Below are 26,489 nucleotides of genomic sequence, written 5' to 3' on the forward strand. Positions count from 1 at the left end.
ATGTTCCTGCTTTGTTTCCCCCTTTACTTGTGTCCCTTGGTGCTGGGCTCCATGACAGATGTGCCACCCATGGGCAAGGGCACAGTGGGTGGCAGCAGTCCCAGCCCTCCCTGAGGGGGTACCACAGCCCAACATCCTGGTCACCACTTGTCCCTTCGGTCCTGATCCCAGCCTGGCTCTGGGATGAGGAGGAGGAGCAGGGTGGGGGTTCCACGATGTGGGAGTGTGGGGTACCCATCCTCTCTGCCATGGGGTACCCATCATCGCTGCCACCGGGCACAGCTTGACCCCGGCTTGGTGGCCACCCCCTTGGCACAGCGGGTCACGTCACCGGCTGGCCTGGCCCCGGGGGTTGGCCATCGCTCTTTCTGAGGATGACACTGCTGAGCTCCTGCATCAGTTTGTCACTGATGGGAGAGGGAGGCTGCAGGCTCCTCTTCCTGAGCAGCTCCAGGGAGGTCTCTGTGGTGGGGCTGCTCCCCGGTGTGGCTGCCTGCTCCCAGTCCCTGCCCAGAGCCAGGGAAGGCTCCATGTTCCTCTCCAGAGAGGACGTTTTGGTGGGTCTGAGCCCCGGGCTCGGGGCTTTGCTGCTCTCCAGGTTCAAGCCCCTTTCGAGGGACACGGCTTTGGTGACAGAGGGCCCCGTCACCCTCTGGGCTGGGCTGGCAGGCAGTGAGGAGCGCAGGGCGGTGCCTGGGGGCTCCTCAGGGAACGGGGATGGCTTCTTGGACCTGTCCACGGGGGGCATGGCCGCCAGCTCTGCCAGCAGCCCCTGCCCCAGGTCCAGCGCCGCCAGCTCGGGGAAGTTCCCCACTTCCTCATAGACAGGATCAGTGTCTGCCTCCTTCTCCTGCTGCTCCTCCAGGGAGTCCTGGTGGACCTTCATGGGCTGGGGAGGACAGGGGGCAGGGTGAGGGGCACTGCCCACACAGCTCAGCTGTACCCCTCTGTCCCCCCTCACCCTGCCCTCCCTGCACTGCCTGGGGATCCCTGTCCCTCCCCATGGGGCGGATACCTGCAGGGGACCCACCCTCCACCAGGTTCCTTAGCTCAGGCACTGCTGCCCTTTCTTCCTCATGGCTGAGGAAGGGGAGTTTTGGTCCCTGCCTGGGCACGGTCCATGCCACCATCCCAGCACCCCTTGGTTCCAGGGTTGGGGGGGCAGGTGGATCCCATGCAGAACTCAAAGGAGAGATGAGGCTCAGCCCAGTGGCCTTTTTGGAAATAACCTGATGACAAGGCACACCTAAACCTCTTTCCTCACTTTCCTCCCACTGATACCCTATGGGCACTGTGTGCCCAATGGGAGAGGCTCTGGGAACTGGGCTGGACTGGTGTGCTCTTGCTCGTCCATCCTGGGACCATGCAGGGACCCACATGGAACATACAGAGCAGTGGCCACCCCCTCATCTGCCACACAAGGTGGGCACATCTCCGAGTGCCCGTGGGATGCTGCAGGTGAGCCCTGGCACAGTGCAAAGCCAGCAGCAGGTGCTCCAGGTGTGCAGGTACTTACAAAGAACATGGACAAAGTCCTTCGCGTGTGCAGGCGGCGCTAGAAACAGAGGAGACGGACAGGGGTGAGCACGGAGAGCACAGAGCAGGGCCACGGCTGCCTGGGCAGGCAGGGCAGGGCAGAGGCTGCAGGAGCTGCCACGGACACGGGCACGGACACGAGCATGGCACACAGCACACACAGCACCCATCAGGGCGCCAGCCTCTCCAGCCCTGCGGTGGGCACGGGGTCCTGGGGTGGGTACAAGGAGCAGGATGGGTGCAGGAGCACCTGTGGGCAGGGGGAGCTGCAGGGGCTTTACCAGGGTCTGGTTGGCAGACAGCATGGTGGCATCAGTGCTGTCCCCGTGCAGGGGCACCAGCGGCATCGTCCCGAATTTCTGCTTGGCCAGGTCGGAGGAGGAGCGACGGCGCAGCACCACAGGGCGCAGGTCATCGTGCTGTGCAAGGGACAGGGTGGGCACGGGGGTCAGGCCCTGCCAGCCCCCTCCCGGCCCTGCCAGCCCTCTGCCAGCTCTGCCCAGCTGGGTGGCACCACCAGCCTGCACCCACCTGAGCACAGGGACAGGGTGGGCACGGGGGTCATGCCCTGTCAGCCCCCTGCCAGCCCCACCAGCCCCCTGCCAGCCCCCTCCCGGCCCTGTCAGCCCCTTGCCAGCCCTGCCCAGCTGGGTGGCACCACCAGCCTGCACCCACCTGTGCACAGGGACAGGGTGGGCACGAGGGTCACATCTTGCCAGCCCCTTCCCAGCTATGCCAGCCCCTCCCGGCCCTGCCCAAATGGGTGGCACTGCCAGCCTGCACCCACCTGAGCCTTGAGGATGCTGGTGGTCCAGTCCCACAGCTCAGCCTGCCCTGAGCACACCAGGTACCTGCAGAGCAAATAGTGGAGAAGCTGCCAAGGAATGGGGGCAGTGGGGCGCATGTCCCCTTGTCACCTTGTCTGTGAGCCAGAGGCTCTCAGGTTCATCTACACCCGATGGGGCTAAATCTCTGAAAATCTGCCCAAATTGCTGCTTTAGGGCAAGGTGGGAGCTTTTAGGGCACCCAGCACCACCCAGGGGTGCTGGGGTGGGTGGGGAGGCAGGGAGGCTGTGTGGCAGGGATGTGGGTGGCCCCTGGAGCCTGGCTCCCATCCTGTGCCAGGGACAATGTGGCCCCACCACTCTGTCTCTCAATAGCCCTAGCTCTGCCCTGACGCCAGGGCTGTGTACCACTGCCCCTGGCCATCCTGTCCCACTAAAACTGGGGACAGATCTCAACCTCCCCCAGCCCCAGGATGGCAGAGGAAGGTACTCACAGCTGCTGCTTGTCCAGGGTCAGTGTGAAACCCCACCTGGAAAGGAACACACGGCTGTAGGGCAGCACTGCCAAGACACAGCCTGGGGGCTGTGGGCAGTGGGGCAGGGGGCTGAGCTCACCCCATGGGCACAGGCTTTGTGTCCAGGTGTACCCCAGCAGCTGGGTTTGGGTGCCAGGAGCAGGCACTGAGGGGTGGATATCTGCCCCAGTGCCATGCCTGGGAAGGTCCCACTTACTGAGCTGGTGGCTTCAGCTTCTTCCTAATGCCCATGTAAACCTTGGCAGAGTCCAGGGGCCACTCACGCTCTGGCTTGGCACTCTGGGAAAGGACATCCAGTGGGTCAGCCCAGCTTGGTGCCAGCCTCCCTGCCAGGAGAACAGCCCCCTCTGTGCCGCTGCTGTCCCCAGGCTCCTCCTGCCACCCCTGGGGCTGAGATCCATCCCACAGCACCCCCTACCCTCTTCTCCTTGAGCAGCAGCAGCCTCCTGTCCTGGATGACGAAGTAACGCTCCTGGAACTTGTTCCCCAGCAGCTTGGGGGGCTCCTCCCGGCACTTGAGCAGCCCACACTTGGGGGTCTCACGCTTGGCACCTGCCCAGTGTGGGGACAGAGGGGTCAGGGGGCTGGCAGGGTGGCATTGCAGGGGCACCCTGTCGCAGACATCTTTTATGAAAAATCCTTTCCTTAGGAGTTTTCCTCTTAAGAAGCTGAGAGGCCTCAGGAACAAAATGTAATAGATGATTATCTGCTGCTGTGGAATGCAATAAGTAGATCTTTGATTAGCTCATGTTAGATGATTGTAATTAATGGCTAATCACAGCTCAGCTGGCTCGGACAGAGAGCGAAGCCACAAACTTCTGTTATTATTCTTTCTTATTCTATTTTAGCTAGCCTTCTGATAAAACTTTTTCTTCTATTCTTTTAGTATAGTTTTAATGTAATATATATCATAAATAATAAATCAAACCTTCTGAAACATGGAGTCAGATCTTTGTCTCTTGCCCAATCCAAAAACCACACCATCACAGGACCCCACTGTGGGATCAGTGATGTGCCCTGATGGCTGCAAGGGGAAGCTCAGGCAGAGCTGTCCCCCTCTGGGGACACCCTGAGGGGCTGGGTCCCTTTGTGCCCACCTTACCTGTGAAGAGACAGCCACCCTCGCCGATGGGCACCTTCCTCACCAGCAGGTACGCAGAGCTGGGCTCCGGGAGCTTGCACCACTGCAAGGCCTGCTCCAGCACCTTCTCCTTGGGGTGCAGGGGCCGCTCTGGGGGCACAGGGACACTGTCACCACCGTGCCAGCTCCTGTCCCCTCTGCCACCACCAGAAAGGCGGTTTGATGTTGGGTTTACTAGGATTGTGAATCGTATAATACCATAACCTCCAAGTTTTAGAAGCAGGGCTGCTAGTAGTATGGAACTGGCAATGGGAGATTCTATATGGGCTTTAGGCAGTCACAGATGCAGACTGTATAGGAAGGCTTTAATTACAAAGGCTAGGAGAAGAGCTAGGCTTGTGGCCAGGCCTGATCAAGAAGAGTTTAATGTAGGATGAGAAAGTTTGAGTATTGGGAAGTATAGTGTGCCAATTTGATTGTGCAGCTGCAGGATAGCAATTAGTCATGGGAGTGAGCTGGTGAGTGTATAAAATAGGAGATAAATGCCAGCATTTAGGTGTTCTGGTTGGTTCCCTCATCGTACGATGAGGATGAGGGTGGGGAATAGGGTAGCTTCGAATGCGATGTAAAAGAGTATTTACCTCTGAGGCTGAGAAGGCTGAGAGGATGAATAGTTGAGCTAGAATTACTGTTGTAGCAAAGACTTGCTTGCAGTTGGTGGGTTCTTGTTCTAGGTGGTTTTGGTTCGCTGTCCCCCATGCCTGCCCCTCACCAGCCTGGCCATGGCAGGAGCACCCCCTGGGCCATCCCCTGTGCTCACCCAGCTCCCCGTGCTCACCCAGCTCCCCGTTCTCCAGAGCCTCGAAGGTCAGCCAGATGTCCAGGCTGGCGGGCACGTTGCGCATCTCCAGCACCTGGTTGGTCAGCTCCTCTGCGGTCATGGTGGGGGACACCTGGGGCCGGACACATGGGGAGCTGCTGCAGTGGGTGGTGCAGGATGGGTCCCAGGGGAGCCAGGAGCTCCCTCCCCACGTGCTCTGGCACAGCCCTGCTCTGGGACTCACCTTCAGGGTGACGCAGCAGTCAGACACCTTCTGCTCCAGGTACACCTCGATGATGAGGTCTCCTGCCTGGGAGAGCTGCAGGGAGAGCGGTGGCATTGGTGAGGTGTTGGTGTGGTGCTGAGCACATCCCACCTTCCCAGGGCTGGAGATGGTGTCCTGGGAAACTGGGGCTGCTCCTCCCCCTGGGCAGGAGCCTCAGGGTGGTGGGCACAGGGGAGATAAGAAGGGGAACATCCTTTCCCAAATGTGGATATGGGACAGTGGGGACCCATGGTGGGCAGCTGGGAGTGTCCCCATCCTCCAGCCAGTCCCTCCAGCCCAGGGGTCCCTGATGTGGCAGGGGCCAACAAGCACATTCCCAGTACCTGGGTGTCCTTCCAGGTGGTGATCAGGCTGTTCTCCAGATCCATCTGGGATACCTGATCCTCATCAATCTGCCAGAGGAAGGGTGCACAGGGTCAGCGTGGAGCAGGATCAGGCTTGAGGACACAGGGCCAGGGTGGAGGCACACAGAGGGAGGCAGAGGTGGGGCTGTGGGGGGATCCAGGGGGTCAGAGCCAGCATGGAGGGGGCTGCAGGCCCCTGCTTACATTGAAGATGCTGACATAGTTGTCAATGAGATCCTCCATCACCTTGACCTCGTGCTCCCCTTTGCCGTCGGTCTGGAAGAGGCTGGGTGCGAAGAGCAGCGACAGGTTCTTGGTGCTCATCTGGTTGAGGTCTGCACATTTCTGCACCCTGGCACAAGGAGCACACAGGTGAGGGGGTGGTCCTGCTCAAGGTTTCAGCCCCAGCCAGCCTCCTCTGCCTCATACAAACAGCCTGAATGTCCCCAGCCCCTCAGCAGTGGAAACTCCAAACTGGGCAGTTCCTGTTTTGAGAACTTCCCTCTGACATCAAATCAGACAAGGGCGCTACCTCAAACTCTGACTCACAATGGGAATTGACTGTTTTCTGTCTTTTTGGGGCACTGGATGACATTTACAGCCTGCAGGGTGCTGTCCCCTAGTCCCAGCCCTCCTGTTGCTCCCCCTTCCTGCAGGATGACTTTGGGAATGTACAAGGTGTCCCAGCACCAGCTGTGTGGGTGGAGCAGGGCATGGGCCCTCCCTGTCTCTTAGGGATAGGAGCCAGCATTCCCTGGGCAGCAGGGAGACCCCACAGGGCTGGCTGCACATGGGGACCCTGACTGGGGGCCCCACTGACCGGTAGAGGTGCCCGATGAGCGCAGCCAGGGTCTTGTGGTTGAGGCGAGGCAGGCGGTGGATGAGCTCCTTGTACTGCTCCAAGCGCTGCGGCTTCGAGGAGATCTCTGGAGGGAGGAAAACCAGATCCTGGCTGAACCCAGTGATCCAGAGGTGACACAGCACCCAGGCTGGCACCAGGACCCATCCCACCCTGGCCCCAGGGTGTTGGGGAAGACGAAACAGGAAAGTCTTATCAATATGATTATCTGGAAAAAGATTTTGAGAATATAGAAACTATAAGTGAGATTGAAATGAAGGCAAGCTTTGAGATCCCTCAGTTACTGAACAACTGGAAAACAATGGTGTGGCCAGCTGAAGGTGATCCCCTCTTGATGAAACAACACGCTCTGCTTGCAGGCAGGCCCAAGGGTCAGAGCAGACCCTACAGCTTGGCAGAAGGGGCCCAAAGAGGAGTTTTTAGGGTTTAAAATGTAACACAGTATGGTAATGTAGTGATTCTTATGGGCTGTATGGAAATGCTGTGGGATTTGTATCTTGTACTAGATTGGTTAATGAGAATCAGGATATTGAACACAGAAGAAGATTTATGGTATTGTAACGGGAACTTTGGTCTCTTACCCTGTTTATTTTTTTACCCCTTTATGCTCTTACCCTTTTACTCTCTTACCCTCTCATCCTCTCTCCCTCTCCTCTCTCGGGCTGCTCTGAGCTGTGTTTGGCAGCTCCCAGCAGGGCCCTGCACCCAGGTCCTTTGCAATAAACTACAAGTTCCTGACCTGGCTGCAGAGATCTCTCATCTCCGTCCATCCCAACTGTCCTACCCCCCAATGCACCTACACAGGGAACCCAGCGTGGAGCAGGGCTGGGGGAAGGAGGTACCTGCAGCCTCCTTCCACTGCGGGTGCAGCTCCAGGGTGAAGATGGGATCTTCCAGCTCCCTGAAGAACCTCTTGAGCACGTCGGTGACATCCTCGATGAAGTTGTCGCTGATGCGCAGCTTGACGTTGCGGGCGTCCCGCCGGAACTCCTCCATCAGTACCTTGATGCGGGACTTGGCGCCGTTCTTGCGGTAAATCCCCTCGTGCCGCAGCCCTGGGACAGGGACACGGGGTCACAGGGGCCGGGTCCTGCTCAGAGAATCCCTCATGGGGCTGGTGGCTCTGGAGTGGTGCCTCCTGCCTGGATTGTTGGCCAGCCCGAGGTGCTGGAGAGCACAGGGACGTGCTGGGCTCACCGTACTGGGTGATGAAGGCGATGCAGGAGTCCACAATGATGGGGATGTCTGCCCGGCTCAGCTGCTGGTCCCTCAGAGCATTGCCCCGGCCCCCTGCCGAGGCCTGGATGTCACTGTACCACGCTGCCGAGTCTGCCCGCGACAAGCCCTGCAGGTAAAATGTCCTGAGAACAACAAGGGCAGAAAAGAGGGAATGAGGGTAGTCCCAAGGGCAGGTTATCCCTCCCGCCTGTGACAGGGAGCTAGGCTGAGCTGAGGGACACACTACACCACCGAAACTCCTCTGCACCACCAAAACCCCTCTGCAAAGCCCTCAGTCTCAGCCCTGCTGTCCCTGTAACGTCTCCACCAGGGATGTGGGATCAGCATTGGTCCATCCCTGTTGGAACCCTGGAAATTTCAGACTTTCTGTCCTGACAGGCACTGACCCCCAAGAGAACATTTCATCTGACCGAGGCCATGGAGAAGGCTTCCAAAATGGAATGACAGAACTGGGATTGTGGGTGTGGAGTTTGAATAGAAGTGTGTAATATCACATGGTGGGAAACTTAGAGTTTGGGGTTTTAGAATACAGTAATATATAAAAAGCAAGATGGAGGTTTTAGGGCAGAGGCTAGTTGTTTTTCTTCACCTTCTTCTTCATGGGTTTGGGTGGTTTTGTGCAATTGGATAAAGAAGTCCACATTGTGGGCACAGGTAGTTGGTTATTGGATTAAAAGTAAAAATAATTTAGGTGTCATTTCTTATTTTGGACAGTTTATCCTTAAAAGGGCTTGTAGAGAGAGAGATGGGGCTCTGTTTTCAGTTTTGTTAGAGTGAAGTTCTGTAGAACTCAGGGCTTGTGAGACTGCGACATAGATAAGAACCAACAAACACCTGAGTCCCAGCACATCCCAAAGTGCCTTTGCCCTGGGCAGCAAGCTGAGTTGCTTGGCTCACTCCCCAACACCCCCACGGCCAGGACTCACCTCCCCATCTCCACCAGGACCAGCAGCTCCTTCTTCTCCGGGGTGTCCGTGGGGGGAACCAGATCTGCATTGGGCGAGAAGCTGAGCAGTCAGAGCCACTCAGGGCCACCATGGTGCCCGTCCCGGCCCTGTGAGCTCCCGGCACTCACTGAGCTCCTGCAGCCGCCGCAGGTTGATGCTGTCCTCGGCCCCGTCCTCCTCGGCGGGGCAGATGAAGAGGTGGCTCTTCTGCAGGATGAAGAAGGCCCTCTGCCAGCGCTCGGGGTTCAGCATGCACTTGTAGCGCAGCTGCCCCACGCGCTGGAACTCGTAGCCCAGCAGGCAGTGGCAGCTCACGGGGGTGAACCACTGTGGGATGGAACAGGACATGAGTGGGGTGAAGACAACCCATGAGGATGCTGTCTGTCGCAGACATTTTTTTATGAAAATCCTTTCCTTAGGATATTTTCTTCCTGAGAAGTTGAGAGGTCTCAGGAACAAAATGTAAACAATGGTTATCTGCTGCTCTGGAGTGCAACAGGTGCATCTGTGATTGGCTCATGTGGTTGTTTCTAATTAATGGCCAATCACAGCAGAGCTGGCTTGGACAGAGTCAGAGGCAGCTGCCTTTGTTATCATTCTTTTCCTTTCTATTCTTAGCTTAGCTAGCCTTCTGAGATGAAACCTTTTCTTCTATTATTTTAGTGTAGTTTTAATGTAATATATATAATAAAATAATAAATCAGGCCTTCTGAAATATGGAGTAAAATTCTTGTCTCTTCCCTCAACCTGAGACCCCTGCAAACACCATCACAGGGGGCAGCTCACCAGGGAGGACAGGAGCCCTGGAAAGGGTGGAGAGGCTTCCCAGAGTGGATGAAGGGCATGGGGAGCCGTGAGGAATCACAGTGGGTGAGCAGGGACAGTCTGGGGACACGCTGGGGCTGGCTCACCTTGCCGATGGCGCTGGCCCAGGCCTGCAGCGTTTCGGGCCCATCAGTCCCCAGCTGCTGCACTTTTTCCCCAGGGAGGAAGAGCTCAAGGGTGAAGCGAAACCTGCAGAGGGTGAAGCAGACATGAGGGCAACCCTGTCCCTGCCCCCAGAGCCAGAGCAGGGAGCCCAGCCCTGCTGTCTGTGTGCCCCAGGCTCTCTGGGCAGGACTGGGGGCACGGCTGGGGGTACCTTTCAGTGGTCCCAGGGCTGGTGAGTGCCTGGTGGGCTCTGTTGACCCCCAGGGAGAGGAGATCCCCGCTGTCAATGTGGCCCAGGGGCTCAGTGCATTTCTCAGTCTCGAAGAAGAGCAGGGCTCTCTCCAGGGAGCACCACGTGCGCTGGAAGTCTGCAGGAACGGGGGCTCAGTGGCACCGGGGTGGGCACCCTCTGCCTGCCCTCCCCAGTGCCCACACTCACCCTCTTTGCTCTTCCTGGCCCCTGGGAGCTTCAGGGGGGCCGTGGCCCGGTACAGGTACCCGCTGTGCGTCACTGGCTGGGTGATCTCGTTGTACACACCCTCGGGACCCGGGTCCTGTGTGCGGGGGCTCCCTGTGGGACACATATGGAGGGTGGGGGGTGTCAGAACTCAGTGCATCCCTCTGGGTATCCAGAGCTGCTGAGGACCCCGCCGGGGGGCTCAGAGACCCTGGCAGGCAGCCAAGGACACCTGGGGATTTGATTTTGACCCCTGGAGCAAATTACCAGCTTTGTATGAGGACCTGAAAGTCACACAGGTTTGAACAGTGTAATAACAAAATGATCACAAGGCGAAAATGTAGATTTGATTTTTGGTATGGGGGTTATGGGGACAAGATGGAGGAACTTGGGGGTGTCCAGCCTTTCTTCTTGTTCTTCTTGTTCTCCATTTTCTGCTGTGATGCTGGCACTTTGGGGTTGGTTCAGAATAGGAGTTCACTGTCTAACATAGGTGATGGTTATTGGGAATTAAGTGTAAATATGTTATACGTAGTTTGTAGTATAAAAGGACAACACCACCTCGGGGGCAGTCAGAGTGCCTGTGGCCGCCCTGCTGAGCAGATCTCGGCTGGGCAGAAAGAAAATTTTATAGATAAGAATTAATGAACAACCTCAAGACCGAAAAGTGATGAGTCCACTCGTTCTTCAGCTGTGTGGGCCGAAGCAGAGACATCCTGCACATCTCGGGGCAGCAATTATCAAACTGCAACCCAAGGTGGGGGGAGCAGGAACCCACCAAATTGTGGGTACAGAGGGAGATCCCCTCATGCAGGTGTAGGCAAAGGGGTGTGCAGGCATGGGGTTCCCTGAAAAGGGACTCCAGAGGGACCTGCTAATCAGAGATCCCAGAGGAATCCTTCAACAGGGTGAGTCCCACAGGGATCGCTGACACCCTGAGTGTCCCCGGCCTTGGGCCATGCCAGGAGGGGCAGGGCCAGCAGCAAACAGGAATTTCCTCCACCACAGCCAGATGGGGCTCAAGGCTCCTCTTTACCTGAAAGGTTCCTGGGCCTTTTGCTCTCTGGTCCCCACCAGAGGTCGGCCCCCGGGGCTGCCTCGCTGGCAGCAGGGTCAGAGGCCAGAGCAGCCTCCGAGGATGAGAAGAACTGCAGGATGGTCTTGAGCAGGGCTGGTCCTGCCACTGCAGAGCACAGCGCCTGGGGTGAAAGAGCCACATTTAGGGATCCCACCCTGCTCATGGAGACCCCAGTGCTGCCCCAAGGCAGCCAAACCAGGGCACAACCTCCCAAAATCTGCCTGGCATGAGGGAGCGAGCACACGCAGCCAGGCAGGAGGGGCTGGCACCTCAGGCCAGGGGCTCTGGGGTGGCTCCAGCCCCTGGAGGTGTCCCCTACCTGCAGCACCTCCTCCTGAGTGCCGTAGTGAGGGTGGGGCAGGCGGTACCGGCCCTCCCGGTACTTGCGGGCGATGAATTCCCGTCTCTGCTCGGCGCCGCTCTCCGGGGTGATGGCCTCGCTGGAGGGGAGGCGGGCGGCCCAGAACCGGTTGGCTCGGTCATTTCCCAGCACGATGAAGAGCTGCGGGAGAGTCCCGTGGTCATGGCGAGCCCCAGGGTCAGCAGAGGGAGCAGGATTCCCAGAGTTCCTGCATCCTGAGGGAGGCTGTGCGGATGCTGCCCTGCCAGGAGCAGCCTGGCCCCTGAGCCCAGCATGCCCTCGCCTGAGTGTCTCACCTGCACAATTTCATTCCACCCCAAGTGCCTCACCTGCAAATTTCACTGCACTCCTGAGTGCTTAACCTGCACAATTTCATTGCACCCCTGAGTGTATCACCTGCATGATTTCCTTGCACCCAAGTGTCTCACCTGCACAATTTCATTGCACTCCCAAATCCCTCACCTGCACAATTTCACTGCACCCCCAAGTGTATCACCTGCACAATTTCACTGCACCCCTGAGTGCCTCACCTTCGTGATTTGCCTCCCCTGCATGATTTCATTGCACTCCTGTCTCACCTGTATGATTTCATTGCACCCCCAAGCTTATCACCTGTGTGATTTCATTGCACCCCCAAGATTATCACCTGTGTGATTTCATTGCACCTCCAAGTGTCTCACCTGCACAACTTCATGGCATCCCTGATCTTATTACCTGCATGATTTCCTTGCACCCCTGTGTGCTTCACCTACACAATTTCATTGTACCCCCAAGTGCCTCACCTTCACAATTTCATTACATCCTCGAGTGTCTCACCTGCACGATTTCATTGGACCAGACGCTGGTGTCCAGCTTCAGGCTTTGCACCTTGGAAATGTTGGAGCCCAGGCTGCGGTGCTGCCCTGCAGGGAGCAGGAGAGTCAGCACCCCTTGATCCTGCCCAGGGAGCTGAGCCCCAAGTTATGCCCACATCCCGGGCAGCACCGTGCCTGCCTAGGCCAGCCCAGCCCACACCCCAAGGATGCCCCTGTGCCCCCCAGGAGCTGTCCCACCTGCACACTGCTTGCAGATGACCACGCAGAGGTTGATGGACGCCCAGTCAGGACTCTGAGCCCAGCAGTCAGCACAGTATTTGTTGGCTTTGTTGGACCAGATCTTCTCTGCCACCTCGTAGTCGTAGAGCATCTCGGCGATGGCCTCCTGCAGCGCCTCCATCCACTCCCGCTTCTCCCGCTCTGACTCGGCCACGAAGCTGGGAGCACAGCACAGCCCGAGCTCAGGGGCTGCAGCCACCAGCGCCCAGCCCAGCCCCGGGCTGCTCCTCCCTGCCCATCCCCCTGGATCTCAGGGTACCTGAACGTTTTGGAGGGGGTGATGAGCTCGAAGCTGCGGCTCTTGGCCTCGCGGATGGTGGAGCCGCGCATCTCAATGAAGAACATGGCGATGCCCATCTTGAAGAACTGCAATTCAGGGTGACAGCGCTGTTGGTTCTGCTGGGCACCACCCTGGGCACGCCTTGGGGTTGCAGCCATGGCACCCCCAGCACCCCATCCCTGCTTTGCCTGGACAAACTCCTGCTGCTTCCTCAGCCACCTCTCATCTGACATAAAGCACCCTGCAAACACCTTCAAATGAAAGGCATCTTCTGCCCACAGCCCTGAAATATGGATACCCAGGTGTCCTGGGCTGCAAGATTTGGTTTCTATTCTATTTCCCATCCATTAGAGGTGGGGCAGTTCTCTGCTGTTTTTAGGGCAGTTTTTTCTTTCTCTCTCCCACAGCCAACCCTCCCTCCAGGAGATCTCTGCTGTCCATGGCCACTGAGTGTCCCTGCAGGGCTGATCCAATCCCAGCATCCCATGGGCAGATGCTCCGCCCAGGGGAGGAGCCAAGCATTCCTACCTGGATCCAATCTGAGCCTGGCACAGCACAGCAGCCTTTGCCCCCTGCATTGCCAGAGGAGCAGCTTTCTGCTGCCCTGCATGGCCAGAGGGAGCCCAGGCCCATCTGCAGCAGCCCTGGAGCTGCAGAGGAAAACTCCCCCCTTGTGCAGGATCCCTGCTGCAGCAGAGCCACAGCTGGCACTGCAGGAGGGCTGAGCCCCCATGGGATGGGGCTGGGACACCGCCCTGACACACAGGGGGCAGGGCATGGTCTGACTCTGGCGGTGTTGCTTTGTATTACTGCATTGTTTATTTTATTTTATTTTATTTTATTTTATTTTATTTTATTTTATTTTATTTTATTTTATTTTATTTTATTTTATTTTAATTTTCTTCCCTAATAAGGAACTGTTATTCCTGCTTCCATATCTTTGCCTGAGAGCCCCTTGATTTCAAAATTACAATAATTCAGAGGGAGGGGATTTACATTTTCCATTTCAGGGGAGGCTCTCTTCCTTAGCAGATACCTGTCTGTTCAAACCAAGACATCAGGTCCCTTTCTTTTGGAGATTCAAGTCAGGGACACTCTCAAAACAAATATCAACCTGAGCCAACTCCTCAGAGCTGATGCTGCTTAGTGCACAGCAGACACCTGCAAGTGAAGTGATGGAAATAAAACCAGGGGTGCTGAGAAAATTCAGCAGGAAGGAAGTGAGGTGTTCTGTGGGCAGCAGCAGCAGCAGCAGTGTGGGAGGTGACAGGGGCCAGCTGTCCCTGTGGGTGCCCCTTGCAGCAGGTGTGTTTGCTGCCATTGATCCAGCAGCCCTGGGGTGGGTTGGGATCTTTGGTGTGACCAAGACCAAAATGCCTGGTGGAGATGATGATGATTTGGTGATAGTGAGAAGGCTGGGAGGGGTGTCCACTCCTGGTACCCATCACTGCTGCCCTGGCCAGGATCTCCAGCTTCTTGCTCTGCCATTCCCCTTTTCCTGCCCACCCATTTCCTCTCTGCTCTCCCTTTGGCACCGGCCCTGGCTCAGCTCCCTCCATCCCTCTCATCCCACGTGGGGGCCTGGCCACAAACCTGCTCGCTCTTGTACAGCCACATCTCAGGCAGGCTCAGGGCTGCGAAAACCTTGGACTTGTGGCCCTTGAGCTCCAGGGTTCCTGACTTCTGGCAGTGGGCAGTGTTGGCAGGCCGGGGCCGGGACCCCACCAGGCGCTGCTCCATCACCTTCTTCTGCAGCGTGGAGCACCACTCATTCCTCTGGGCTGGGGGGCAGGCAGGAGGGAGCGGGGCTGAGCCCTTCCCACAGCCCTGGCATGGAGCAGAGCACCCAGAGGGCAGGCAGAGAGGCAGGGGATGTTTTGGGGATGGGGTGAGAGCTGCCTGTAGGGTGCTCTGCCTGGAGAAGGGAGGCAGGGATGGCTCCTTAGGGCTGGTGGGCCCTGGCCCAGGTTTTCACTCACCCTCGTTCTCAGCACGGAAGACAAAGATCCGATGGCTGGTGATGACCTGGAACTTGTTGTCCTTGGTGGAACGAGCCATTTCAATCACAGACAGCGGGATCACTCCTTTGGGATAGGGCTCCTGGAACGACCCCAGCTGGGGTTACCCCCTTTGCCCTTCCCACAGGGCACCTCCATGACCTGGCACATCCTCCACACCCCCTGGGTGCTCTGCTGGTGCTGCCTCCCAGCACAGCCTGCGGGCACCAGCAGCCAGGGGAGTGCTGGGGATCCAGGAAGGGGTGGATCCTTGGCTGGGACCCTGTTTCCAGCAGGACCTCCCCTTCCCTGCTCCCTGTTGGCAGAGGGACCCTTACTATCCTGGGTTCCCCATGGCTGAGGCTGTGCTGGGAGCCTGCCAGGCATCAGCTGTTCCACCCTGGTGATGGCAGAGCACGGCTGGCTCCTTCCAGAAGGTCAAGGGCAGGGCAAGGGGATGTGGCAGCTCCCCAGGTGCTGTCGAGGTTCAGCCTCCCCACCCTGCCCCGCTGTGCTGTCGGTACCTTCTCGCTGCTGGAGTACATCAGGTTCTTCCCATCGAAACGGACGTAGCGCCTCTGGAAGACATAGTTCCTGTTGGGATGGCAGAAAAACTGTTGGGAAGGGGATGAGTGCTCCTCAAAGACCCTTCCTCCTCCCAGGCACCACTGCACAGAGGGGCACCCAAGAGGTTCCTCTTCCAAGGGGAGCACAGTGACCAGTGCAGCAACCTCACCTTGCCCAAGGGGGCTTTACCTAGAGGGGCTGCCCCATCCCTGGAGGTGCTCCAGGCCAGCTGGACGGGGCTGGGAGCAACCTGGGATAGTGCAAGGTGTCCCTGCCCATGGCAGGGTGTGGAACAAGATGATCTTAATGTCATAGATGGGTTTTATAAAAAATCCTTTCCTTTGGATTTTTTCTCCTTAGAAGCTAAGAGGCCTCAGGAACAAAATGTAAACAATGGTTATCTGCTGCTGTGGAATGCAACAGGTGCATCTGGGATTGGTCCATGTTGGTTGTTTCTAATTAATGGCCAATCACAGTCAGCTGGCTCGGACTCTCTGAGAGTCAGGAGCTTTTGTTATCATTCCATTCTCTGCCTTCCTTACAAGCCTTCTGATGAAATCCTTTCTTCTGTTCTTTTAGTATAGTTTTAATATAAGATATATCGTAAAATAATATATTCATTCTGAAATATATATACAAATAAAAATATATATGTAAATATATTAAATATAGAAATAATTACAATTATAAATATATTAAATATATAATATAAAATATATAATAAATATATATAATATATATAAATATATAAATAAATAATAAATTCCTTCGGAAATATATATAATAAATAATAAATTCCTTTTGAAACATTGAGGCAGATCCTGGTCTCTTCAGTCTTGCTGGGACCCCTGTGAACACCACCACAACTGGCGACCCCGAGTGACGAAAAATTCGCAGAACCTTAAGGTCCCTCCCAGCCCAAATCCCACCGTGACTCCACATCACCCCACGTACCCCTGAGGGGACAGCTTGTCCAGCCAGCCACTAAGCATGGTGGGCCGTGGCTCGCACAGCGAGGTGAAGCTGGCGTAAGGGGAGATGGTCAGGTCGTCCAGGAGCTCGTCGGGGTACAGGTGTGCGGGCAGGCTGAACGGGGAGCCCTGCGCCCGCGGCGCCTCCACCGTGGAATAGCCCTCGGTGTCGCTGTGGGCGATGCGCTCGATGAGCCGGCTGCGGCCCTCCTCATCCTCACTGCGGCCCTCGCTGCTGCACTCGCTGCTGGTCCTGTGCCAAGAGGGGCTGAGAGGGAGCTGGGCACCACAGCATGGACCTGGGCAATGCCACCCCATCTGGGGACAGCTGGCACTGCTCCTGGGCACCACAGCATGGGCCTGGGCAATGCCACCCTGTCTGGGACACCTGGCACTTCTCCTGGGCAATGCCACCCTGTCTGGGGACACCACTGCAATGCCACCCCGTCTGGGACACCTGGCACTGCTCCTGCCTGGGCAGCACAGCACAGCATGGTCCTGGGCAATGCCACCCCAACTGGGGACACCTGGAACTGCTCTTGGGTAATCCCACAGCATCTGGGGACACATGGCACTGCTCCTGGGTAATGTCACTCTTGTCTGGAGACACCTGGCCCTGCCCCTGGGCAGTGCCACCCTGTCTGCGGACACCAGGCACTGCTCCTGGCTGGGCAGGGCAGCATGGTCCTGGGCATTGCTACCCTATCTGGGGACACCTGGCACTGCTCCTGGCCTCAGCCTAACCAGCTCTGGGGCACCCAGGGCTGTTGGGGTTTGCATCTCTGGGAGTGCTCAGGAGCCCCGTGGCCACCAGCAGCCCGAGGCTCAGCCAGTCCTGTGGGATGGCACAAAGGCTGGGGCTCCCCTGCTTGGGGGAATGTCACACAGGCCACCAGCACACGTCTCCAAACCCCTGGCATCTGCTCCCACCTTCACAGGCAGCAAAAGGAAGCCAGGCAGATCCCCAGTGCTAAATCCTGCTCTGTGCTCAACACCCAGCCCAGCTGCTCCCTCCCTGTGCCCTCCAGCATTCCCAGCACTGTGGAACTCCTGCCAGGACCCCTTTGTGTCTGCTGGGCTGCTGGAACTCCTGCATCCATCCCCATTCCTTAGGAAGCCATGCTAAACCCCCAGCCAGCCCTGCTGGGACTCTCCAGCCATAACAATAAAAGGAAATTATAAAAATAAACTGCAAACCTGCCCCTTCCCATCAGCCCTCTCAGCCAGGCGTTTTTATTTCCCTGGAAAGGAAATGTGCTGGAAAATGTCTGACAGTCCCAGGGGGTCACAGGGGCCTGCCCAGGTGCAATGGTGATGGCAGGAACACATTCCTGGGACACCCCAGCACCCACAGGAGAGCATCCCACCAAATTCCCCTGAGGAATCCAAAGCCAGGGTGAAGAGGGGGCTCCTAAAAAGGCAACAAGGATGAACCAAGAGTTGTCCCAGCTTCTGTCTGAGGAACACCAGAGCATCCCCAGGGGACAGGGTGGGTGATGGGGCAGGGTCATGAGGAGAACTGGAAGGACTCTCTTGGCGATCACTGCTTCAGCCTCAGGAGCTGCGTGACTGTCAGAGCTCAGTGCATCCCTCTGGGTGCCCAGAGTTGCCAGGACCCCGCTGGGGGGCTCAGACACCCTGCCACACAGCCCAGAACACCTGGAGATTTGATTTTGACCCATGGAGCAAGTTACCAGCTTTGTATGAGGACATGAAAGCCACACAGGTTTGAATGGTGTAATAACAAAATGATCACAGGGTGAAAATGTAGATTTTAGGATTTTTGGTATGGGGGTTCTGGGGACAAGATGGAGGAACCTGGGCATGTCCAGCCTTTCTCCTTCTTCTTCTTGTTCTCCATTTTCTGCAGTGATGGTAGCACTTTGAGATTGGTCTAGAGTAGAAGTGCACTGTCTAACATAGGTGATGGTTATTGGGAATTAAGTGTAAATATGTTATACCTAATATAACATTTGTAGTATAAAAGGACAACACAGAGTGCCTGTGGCTGCCCTGCTGAGCAGATCTCGGCTGGGCAGAAAGAAAATTTTATAGATAAGAATTAATAAACAACCTCAAGACCGAAAAGTGAAGAGTCCAGACTCGTTCTTCAGTTGTGTGGGCCGAAGCAGAGACATCCTGCACATCTCAGGGCAGCAATTATCAACAGCGACCCGAGAGGGGACATCAGACAGAGCCAAGGAGCAAGGGGCAGAACCACATGGGAGAGGAGCAGGTGGGAATCCTCCTTGGAGATGGAGATATTTTTGGAGAACAAACCCAGAGAATGTGAGAAAGTGTCTCCAGTGTAAGATCATGAGAAGCTTCAAGACCAGGGGAAGGACCCCAAACACTCCTAAACTCTCCCAACACCTGGATTTGAGCACTGCCTTATCCTAGGACAGGCCCTGGACAGGCACCTTCTGAGGATCAGCTGTCCCTGGTCCACACGGGACAGGAGCAAGCCCAAAACCTGCCTGGGAAGATGCTGGAGCCATCCCAGCTGGGTCTGCTCAGAGAAATGGGGTAGTGCCGGGGCTGAGGAGGGGATGGAGAGGGAACACGGCCCAGGAAAGACAAGAAATGGTCCTGGCTGGCCTCGAGGCTCCGAGCACAAGGAAAGTCGCTGTTTAATTAGCACAACAGAGCCTTGGCATGGTGACTCATGTGGCTGGAATCCCAGCCTTGTCTGCAGATGCTTCAGGAGGGACTGGGCAGGGAACAACGGTGAGGCTGGAGGACTCTGAGTCACAGACAGACAGCAGCCTGGAGGGCCGGGGCTGAGGGGGAGGCAGACCCACGGAATGGGGCAGGAAAAGAGGAAAACGGGAAAAAATCCACGGCAGTCCCTTCCTGAGCCAGGCCTTACAGTCAGTGAAGCTGCAAAGAGACAGAGGGCTCTGAGCATTTGGCAGGGACAAGCAAAACCCACCCTCGGTGCCTGGTGAGTGTGACCCAGTGCCCTGAGCTCCGTGGGATGACAGGGACACTGCTGTGCCACCTCTCTGTCCTGCTGGGGCTGCAGCAGGGCACCAGCACTTCAGGGGCTCAGCATCACCAGCGTGGATGCAGGTGCTCACACTCAGAGCAGGTAAATCCCACCTGCTGCACCCTCAGATCCCAGTTTGCAGGAATTGTGCATTCCTCTTCCTCTTTCTGAGGGTATTTTCTTGCAGGTGAAGTGGCTCTGCTCACCCCTGACACTGGCACTGCCACATCCAAGCCAGGGAGCAGTGTGGCACAGACAAAGCTCCCCCAAAACAGGGCAAGAGGAGTCACCACAGGTAGGGAAAGGAGCAGAAGGGCCTCTCTGAGGTTTGGGACTGGGAAATATTTCCCATGACAAGTGGATGGGTGGGCTGCAGAGGATGGCTGGTCATCCACAGTGACACAAGGATGAGGGCTGGAGAAACAGCAGTGCTGCAGGGGAGGGTCAGGAGGTCCCACAGAGGCAGCAGAGCTGGGCCAGAGCTGGCCAGCAGCCCCTTGGACCCCACAGCTCTGCTCCAGGGAATGGGCTGGGACCAGTGGGGCTGGGGTGAGTGAGGGAGTCTGGGAGTCTGGCAATTACAAACACAGTCAAAACCTCCTTCTTAATCAGCCTAATCCCAATAACAATCTACATCCACTCCAGAGCAGAAAGCCTCACCTCCTTCTGCAAAAGGGTCTCAGAGATTTTCTGTCTCCTGTTCCACTCTCCACACCCTAACCCTGCTTGGGCTGGGAGGAAAAACCTGAACTGCTGTCCCTGACAGTGCTGATGGTCACATCCTGCCTCTTCTCTGCAAAATCCCACAGCTGCCAGTGCCTGGCCTGTTCCCTTGGGGTGTTCTGAATCCCAAATCCCTGGAAGCCCCTAGATGCATCCAGGTCAGTGCCCAGCTCCTCTCTGAGCTGGTTCAGAGGGATGTTTCAGTATTTCTGTATTCATATTTCAGTATTTCTGTGTACAAAACTCCAGTTCTCAGGTGCTGGAGCTCTGGATACTGAGAGTTTCTGACTTTCTGCGCAGACACACTCTGACCCACAGGAGAGCACTGCATGTGACCTGAGGCCATGGAAAAGGCTTCCAAAATTGATTGCTAGCACTGGGATTACAGGTGTGTAGTTGATTAGAAGTGTGCAATATCACAGGGTGGAAAACTTTGCAGTTCCCCGTCTGTGGCTGTGATCTGTGCCATGGATCAGGTGCCACCACGGTGCCACACACTCAGGGCACAAGAGGCACTGGGAGTGTCCCCATGCTGGGCAGAAAGGCAGGACAGGGACAGGCACTGGCCAGCAAGGCCACAGCAGGGCTGGAGGCCACAGAGCTGCAGCTTCACCTCCTCCTCACTGAGCAACACAGGAAAAGGAACCCTCCCCATCCGAAATGGGAAGAGCAGCTTTCCTTCCTCTTTCTGAGATGCTATCAGGAGTTATGGAAAGTACATTTCAAAAGTGTTTTAAAGGTGCCCCTCACAATTTTGCTGTCCTCCACCACAGAGTGCCTGAGCAGCAGCAGATGCTGATCTGGTGCTGCTGGAGCCCTCAGGGATTGCACAACCCCTCACCCAGAGCTTGGAGCCAGCTAATTTCCGAGTAATCCCTGTCCTCCATGGTGTTTCCCTGTTCCCAGAGGCCAAACCAGGTTTCTCTGGGTGTACAGTGTGCAGTGTCCCTGGTGCTGCCCCAGCTGTGCCTGCAGAAATCTCCCACCAGCACAACTCCTCTCATCTCCAAACCCATCAGCCCTTCTGGCGGCTGCTGACACCATCCCAGAGGCCCCTGATCAGCTCTGATGTAGGGTAAAACCCCCATTCCCTGTCAGGCTGTCCCCAGGGCTGTGTCCTGTCCCTGTCCCCAGCCCAGCCCCTGAGGCCCCAGGAGCTGACCCCTACCTGCAGCCTTCCCGCTCCAGCTCCAGCTCGGACACGGCCTCGTAGCTCTGCTCACAGGAGCTGCCAACACCCTGGGAGGAGAGAATGGTCACAGCTCCTGTCCCCTGTGCCCTGTGTCACATCCCAGACCCCCTGAGCCTGCCTGGCCCTCAGTGCAGAGGCTCACCTGTGACCCTGACCCAAAACCACAGAATGTCCTGAGCTGGAGGGACACATCCAGCCCAGCCCCTGGCCCTGCCCAGACCCCCAGCAATCCCCCCTGCATCCCTGGAGTCCAAAGGCTCCTGGAGCTCTGGCAGCCCAGCTCTGGGGCACCCAGGGCTGTTGGGGTTTGCATCTCTGGGAGTGCTCAGGAGCCCCATGGCCACCAGCAGCCCGAGGCTCAGCCAGTCCTGTGGGATGACACAAAGGCTGGGGCTCCCCTGCTTTGGGGAATGTCACACAGGCCACCAGCACACGTCTCCAAACCCCTGGCTCACCTCCTGTCCCCCTTCACAGGCAGCAAAAGGAAGCCAGGCAGATCCCCAGTGCTAAATCCTGCTGCACACCCAGCCCAGCTGCTCCCTCCCTGGGGCCCTCCAGCATTCCCAGCACTGTGGAACTCCTGCCACGACATCTCTGTGCCTGCTGGGCTGGTGGAGCTGCTGCATCCATCCCCATTCCTTAGGAAGCCATGCTAAACCCCCATTCCCTCGGGCAGTGCCAGCACCCTCGGGGGGAATGAACATTCCCTGGGCAGTACCAGGCCCCGTGGCCTCACCAGCTGCAGCTCAGGGCTCTGCAGCACTGCTGGGATGCAGGGTGACAGCAGGGCACAGCCACCACCCCCAGTGTCCCCTCACCTTTTGCTCCCGGGGCAGCCCCACATGGCCGAAGATGGTCTCGCTGTAGGGGGTGATGGGGGGCTCATTCCCCTCTGTGGGCAGAGAGGGAGGGAAAGCATCAGAGGGGAGGCAGAGTGCCAGCCCTTGGGAGGGACCCCCGAGCACACCACAGAGCCCCCAACACCCAGGGAGTGTGACAGTGACACAGTGACACAGGGACACAGTGACACAGTGACACAGGGGCTGGGCTGTTCACGGAGTGGCCACCCCGGCCCTGGGTGAGGCAGGGGCAGGACAGGGGGGCATGCAGGGGGTGTGGGTGACCCCCTCCCCTTCCCGGGCACACCGATGTCCCTGCTGTGCCCCGGGGCTCACCTGGCTTGCCACTGGGTCTCTGTGGGATGGGGGGCAGGGCCCCGGGCCAGCCAGGACTGCAGGGAAACAAGACAGGGGTTATGTGCCTGCAATGGGGCCATGCTGTCCGGTCGGGCTGCTGTCGAGCCCGGCTTTGTCCCCTGGAATGTGCAGTGTCCCCTCCCCGCTCCCAGCGCCCTGCTTACTCCCTTCTCTCCCCACCCTGGAAGGATGGGAAGTTTTCTGGTATGTTTTCTGGGGCTATGGGGCATTTCCCACCACAGCATCTCCCCCCTCTGACATCTCCCACCTCATTCCCAGCCCCAGAACCTCACTCAGCCACCCCTCAGCATGCCGGGGATCCCCAGCCCTGCTGCCAGAGGGGCACAGAAAGGGCAGCAGCCCCTCCCTGCATCCAGCAGGAGCCATCGGGGGGCCCAGGGCTGTGCTGTCATCCCAGAGGGATCCCAGCTGCCGGGGAAGGCATGGGGAGGGTGCTGAAAGGGGCTGGTGAGCACCTGGGGGCAGCAGGGCCAGCTCTGGGGGGTGTCCCGGGGCTGGGGGGGGGGGGTCTCTGCACCCTCATCTCCGCCTGCTCTACCCCCTCTGGTCCCGGGGCCAGGGGCTCTCTACACCTTCATCTCTGCACCCCCATCTCCGCCTGCTCTGCCCCGTCCCTCAGCGCTGAGGGGAAGCCTCGGCTCACCCAGACCTGTCCTCCGGCCGGGGCTGCTCCTGCGGGCACGGGGCGGGGGGCGGCGGGACCCCCTCCCCCCGGGGCCCGTCCTCCCCTCGCGGCTCCTCCGCGGCCGTCGCCGGGCGCTCGAGTCCCTCGTAGATGACATTGGAGACCATCTGCAGCCGGGGCTGCCCCGAGCCCGGCTCAGGGGGTGCCCAGGGGCACGGCGAGGGGTCCCCCCTGCCCGGGGCAGCCTCCTGGGCACCGCCAGGGCTGGGCTCGGCTGCCGGGGCCCTGTGCCGGTGCCGCGGGGGCACGCTGGGCACGGACGGGAGGCATGTCTGTCTGTCCTCCGCTGTGTCCAGGCTCTGTCCGTGGCTCGGGGATGGCCGTGTGTCCTCCCGGGCGCTGTCCCGCCCTCGCAGCCGGGACGCGATGGCCCCCATGGTCACGGCTGCCCCCGGAGCCGCCTCCGGGCTCTCCAAATCCGTGGAGCTCTCCCCTGGCACGAAGCCCTCCAGTACCACAAAGGCTGATGGTGCCCGCTCGCTGCCCGGGCTGTGCACTGGCACCGTGGAGCGTGCCGGGGGCGCGGGCACCGATCCCTGCTCCGCCTTTGAGCGAGGGAAAACCGTCCTGGGCTTGGGAACGGGCTTCGGGGCGGCAGGAGCAGCGTCCTTGTCTGCAGGCGGTGCCTGGCCGGGCACGGGGACACGCGGCTGCGTCCCTAAGGCGTCGCTGGTCGCTCCCGGCTCTGCTCTCATGGCATCCTTGCCCTCCTGGGGGGCATCCAGCACCTCCGTGCCTCGGCAATGGGGGTCTCCTGCCGCGGCTGTGCCCCGGGGTTGGCTCAGCAGCCGAGTCTGCTGCGCCAGGGTGAGGATGCGCTTGCGGTGCCCGGTGGCGGTGATGCCGATCTGCTGCAGGTGGTGGCTGTCCAGAGAGGTGGCATCTCTGGCCACGTGGTATCCGTGCTGCTTGAAGACATCCCGGTACCGCTCCAGGTGGATGCTGGCCAGCCAGTCTGCGATATCCGAGTCAGGCCCGCACGGGGAGCTCATGGCCCTGGGGTGCCTCCGGACGGATGCTCAGCCCATCATCTGTACAAGGAGGGGAGAGAGGGGCTGAGGAGGCGGCAGGAGGGGAAAGGGGGTGGGTTCAGATGCCGTGAAGGGCGCGGATCCCGCGGCTGGGAGCGCTGGATGCTCGCAGAGGTGCCCACACAGAGCGCAGATGGAGGTGCCGTCCCGCAGCCGCTCACCTCCCACTCCCAGCTCCGGGAGCCCCAGTCCTGCTGATCCCCAGCTCTGCAGTACTCCTCGGGGCTGCCGGAACCGTGACCCGAACCTGGGCAGGGACTGAGACTCACGGGGAATGGGGTTGGAGCAGATGCCGAGCTCCGGGACGCTCCGCGGGGCCGGCGGGCGGGCAGAGCCGCGGGGTGGGGGCCGATAGCGGGGGAGCCGCGGCCCCTCCCCGGGGATGGATGATGAGCTCCTCTGCCGGCCAGCGCACAGGGGAGGGCTCTGCGGCCGGAAGGGCCAGACCATAATCTGTCTCTCTCACTGCTGGCGAGGGCATGGGAGAGGTCAGCATGACTCACGGACAGACAGAGGGGAGACAGACTCCCACCCACCCACACACACACCCGCACATCGCTGCGGAGGCACGGGCAGGCTCGGGTGCCACCAGGGACGCTGAGCCCGAGGTGACTCCGCGGCACAGCCCGGGACAGAGCCCACTGAGGGCCTTTTCCCATGAATCACGCAGCTCCGCGCTAAACCATCTGTGCTGACTGTGCTGCCACTGGCTCTTTTTCCAGTTCCTCCATTTCCCTCTATTGTTCGGCTCGGGCTTCCTTCCTGCTGCCTGCACGCTCCCACGCATCCCCTGCCCCCTCCCGCCGAGCCGCGTCCCGAACAGAGCCGGGAGAGCCGCGCTGAGCTCCCGTGCCCGGGCCGGGGCTGCCCGGGTGCCCTGCCAGGCTGCCGTGTCCCCGCCAGCACGTGGGGCACGCTGTCAGCGAGGAGGAGGAGGGACAGCCACGGGGAGCGGGACAGGGGGACAGGGCAGCTGTCAGGCTGTGAAGGACCGACGAAAAAGGCCTGGCAGGACAGCGATGTCCCTCGCAGAAAAGTCAGAGCAGGGCAGCGATGAACCTCACAGAAAGGGCAGGGGAGGACAAAAATGTCTCACACAGAAAGGGCCTGTCAGGACAGCGATGTCCCACACAGAAAAGGCCTGGCAGGGCAGGGCAGGGCAGGGCAGGACAGAGATGTCCCACACAGAAAAGGCAGGGCAGAGATGTGACACACAGAAAGGTCAGGGCAGGACAGCGATGTCCCCCACCGATGTGGGCTGGGTGTCTGTGCCCAAGGGTTAAAGGGCTGCACCCACTTCTGCCCAGCAGCTGGGGCCCAAATGGAGCAATTTCCCCCTTTTTCATGCCTGTATCGCCCTGAGGGATCTGTGGCCGGCTCTGTCCTCTCCCTGCTCTGCCTGGGGCTTCTCCAGTGAGGAGATGGCTCCTGACACCTCCCCATGCCGGGGCTCTGGGGCCGTGCTGGGCACCGTGCTGTGCTGTGGCCCTTTGGGCAGTGCAGGGCGTGGGCAGGTGGGCACCATCCCCGTGCCTACCAACCCCTGCCCAGCTGGCACAGTGAGCACAGACTGTCCCAGCCCTGGCCCTTCCCCGCCGTGCCCCAATCTGTCCCATCCCTCTCCTGCCACCCCCGCGGTTGTCGCTCACCTCTGGCGGCCCGCAGCCCCCCGGGCCGGCTCCGGCGGGTGGGTGGCAGTGTCCTGGCTCTGCTGGGGCAGCACGGTGGGTAGCAGTGCCCTCCGGGCTCCGGGGAGATGCCAGGGCAGTCCCGTGCAGGAACCGCAACGGGCTCCGCAGCGCCCAGCCTGCGCCTCCCACTGCCGGTCCCTCCTCCGGGCCAGCCCTCCGGTCCCCATCCCTGTCCCACCCTCTGTCCTGTCCCTTCCAGGCATGACGCTGCCCCGGCTGTGCTGGGTCCTGTCCCTCAGCCAGGCTCTGCCTTCCTTGGGGCTAAACTGAGGAAAACAGGCTGAAATATTCATACTGATTATGGGAATCAGAGGCTGGCATTTGGGGGGCTGGGTGGGTGAAACTTTGGGAAGATCAACACCTTTGTGCTGTGGCGATGCTGGGAATGCAGCACCTCATCCCATTTCTGGGGGATGTGGGGTGAGCCGAGGGGCAGGATGCAGCAGGGCTGGCATGGAACAGGGGCATCCAATGGGATTCCCTCCTGCAAGGAGCCTGAGTTTTCATCACAGACTGACCCTGCTTTTAACACAACACCTCTTGCAAGGGCTGCCCGTTGGTGCAGCTCAGCTCTTACCCAACCTTGAGGGTGTCAATGCTGATATCTCCCTCCTGATGCTATGCTGATAACCTGTCCCTGCCCTGTGAGGGCTGAGCACTGCCTTGTTCCAGCTCCAGCTCCAGCAGCTCCTTCCCCACCCCAGCAGTGCCCCAGAGCCACTGTGTGGTTGCTGTGGGTATAAAACCCCTGCGTGCAGCTCAGGGGGAAAGGCACTCACCACAGGCTGCTGCT

At 58.8% G+C, this 26,489-nt stretch overlaps 1 protein-coding gene across 3 annotated transcripts; it reads right to left on the reverse strand.

The window, feature by feature from the left end:
- Positions 1–3: 3 nt before the first annotated feature.
- Positions 4–25,841, reverse strand: ARAP3 (ArfGAP with RhoGAP domain, ankyrin repeat and PH domain 3). 3 transcript variants are annotated; one of them, XM_074552079.1, is made up of 34 exons: positions 25,655–25,841; positions 22,939–24,005; positions 22,248–22,303; positions 21,891–21,964; positions 21,049–21,119; positions 16,152–16,421; positions 15,155–15,224; positions 14,613–14,733; positions 14,227–14,414; positions 12,613–12,719; positions 12,312–12,511; positions 12,076–12,161; positions 11,218–11,400; positions 10,857–11,019; positions 9,803–9,934; positions 9,575–9,731; positions 9,345–9,447; positions 8,562–8,760; positions 8,413–8,476; positions 7,445–7,608; positions 7,090–7,302; positions 6,209–6,314; positions 5,593–5,740; positions 5,368–5,436; positions 5,003–5,077; positions 4,777–4,891; positions 3,960–4,088; positions 3,276–3,409; positions 3,054–3,136; positions 2,816–2,851; positions 2,324–2,387; positions 1,818–1,955; positions 1,517–1,555; positions 4–889 (listed from the first exon to the last, which is right to left on the reverse strand). In XM_074552079.1, the coding sequence occupies exons 2-34, from the start codon at positions 23,964–23,966 to the stop codon at positions 323–325; spliced, it is 5,352 nt and encodes a 1,783-aa protein (XP_074408180.1). In that variant the 5' UTR covers positions 23,967–24,005; positions 25,655–25,841; the 3' UTR covers positions 4–322. The 3 variants fall into 3 exon arrangements, with proteins under 3 accessions (XP_074408180.1, XP_074408178.1, XP_074408179.1); XM_074552077.1 differs by having other exon boundaries at positions 22,933–24,005; XM_074552078.1 differs by lacking the exon at positions 25,655–25,841 and adding an exon at positions 24,167–24,744 and having other exon boundaries at positions 22,933–24,005.
- Between the last annotated feature and the right edge of the window lie 648 nt (positions 25,842–26,489).

Source organism: Zonotrichia albicollis, chromosome 15, assembly GCF_047830755.1.
Source record: "Zonotrichia albicollis isolate bZonAlb1 chromosome 15, bZonAlb1.hap1, whole genome shotgun sequence".
Classification (NCBI taxonomy): Eukaryota; Metazoa; Chordata; class Aves; order Passeriformes; family Passerellidae; genus Zonotrichia; species Zonotrichia albicollis.